The 402-nt window shown below is 65.7% G+C and overlaps 1 protein-coding gene across 1 annotated transcript in view; it reads left to right on the forward strand.

The window, feature by feature from the left end:
* WNT10A (Wnt family member 10A) overlaps positions 1 to 402 on the forward strand; it is a 12,310-nt gene that overhangs the window by 10,983 nt on the left and 925 nt on the right. The window contains exon 4 of the mRNA XM_021712800.1: positions 47 to 373. Within this exon, the coding sequence (XP_021568475.1) occupies positions 47 to 373 (327 nt within the window). The remainder of the gene's footprint in view (positions 1 to 46; positions 374 to 402) is intronic.

The raw sequence follows: 402 nt of genomic DNA on the forward strand, positions 1-402 counted from the left end.
AACCAGAGCTGTAGGGGGAGTTTGGAATCTGTACACCCCCCTGCAGCTCTCCCGAAGCATCCCGTATCTCCCCCCCCCACTCTCCTGGGGTTCAACCCCCAGTCCCAGTTTCCGGGGAAGGGAACCCCGATTACCGATCCGAAGGCCTATTGGCTTCCTCCAAAGCCGGGCCTGTGGAGCTAAGAGGCCCGTCCCCTTCCCCCCAATGAAGCTGCAGCCCAGTCTGCGGGTCAAAGCCCTGCAATTAAGCCCCTCGCCCGCCCCTGCGCCGCCCGCCGGTCCTCCGCCAGGCCGGGTCTGCGCCGCCAATTACAGCAGCACGCAGCAGCTGATTACCCCGGAGCAGGAGTCTGGGGAGTGGCCCGGGGATGGGGTGGGGGGTGTGGGAGACATCAAGCAGGC

This window comes from Carlito syrichta, unplaced genomic scaffold (genome assembly GCF_000164805.1).
Source record: "Carlito syrichta isolate Samal-C Ts95f unplaced genomic scaffold, Tarsius_syrichta-2.0.1 Scaffold303646, whole genome shotgun sequence".
NCBI lineage: Eukaryota > Metazoa > Chordata > Mammalia > Primates > Tarsiidae > Carlito > Carlito syrichta.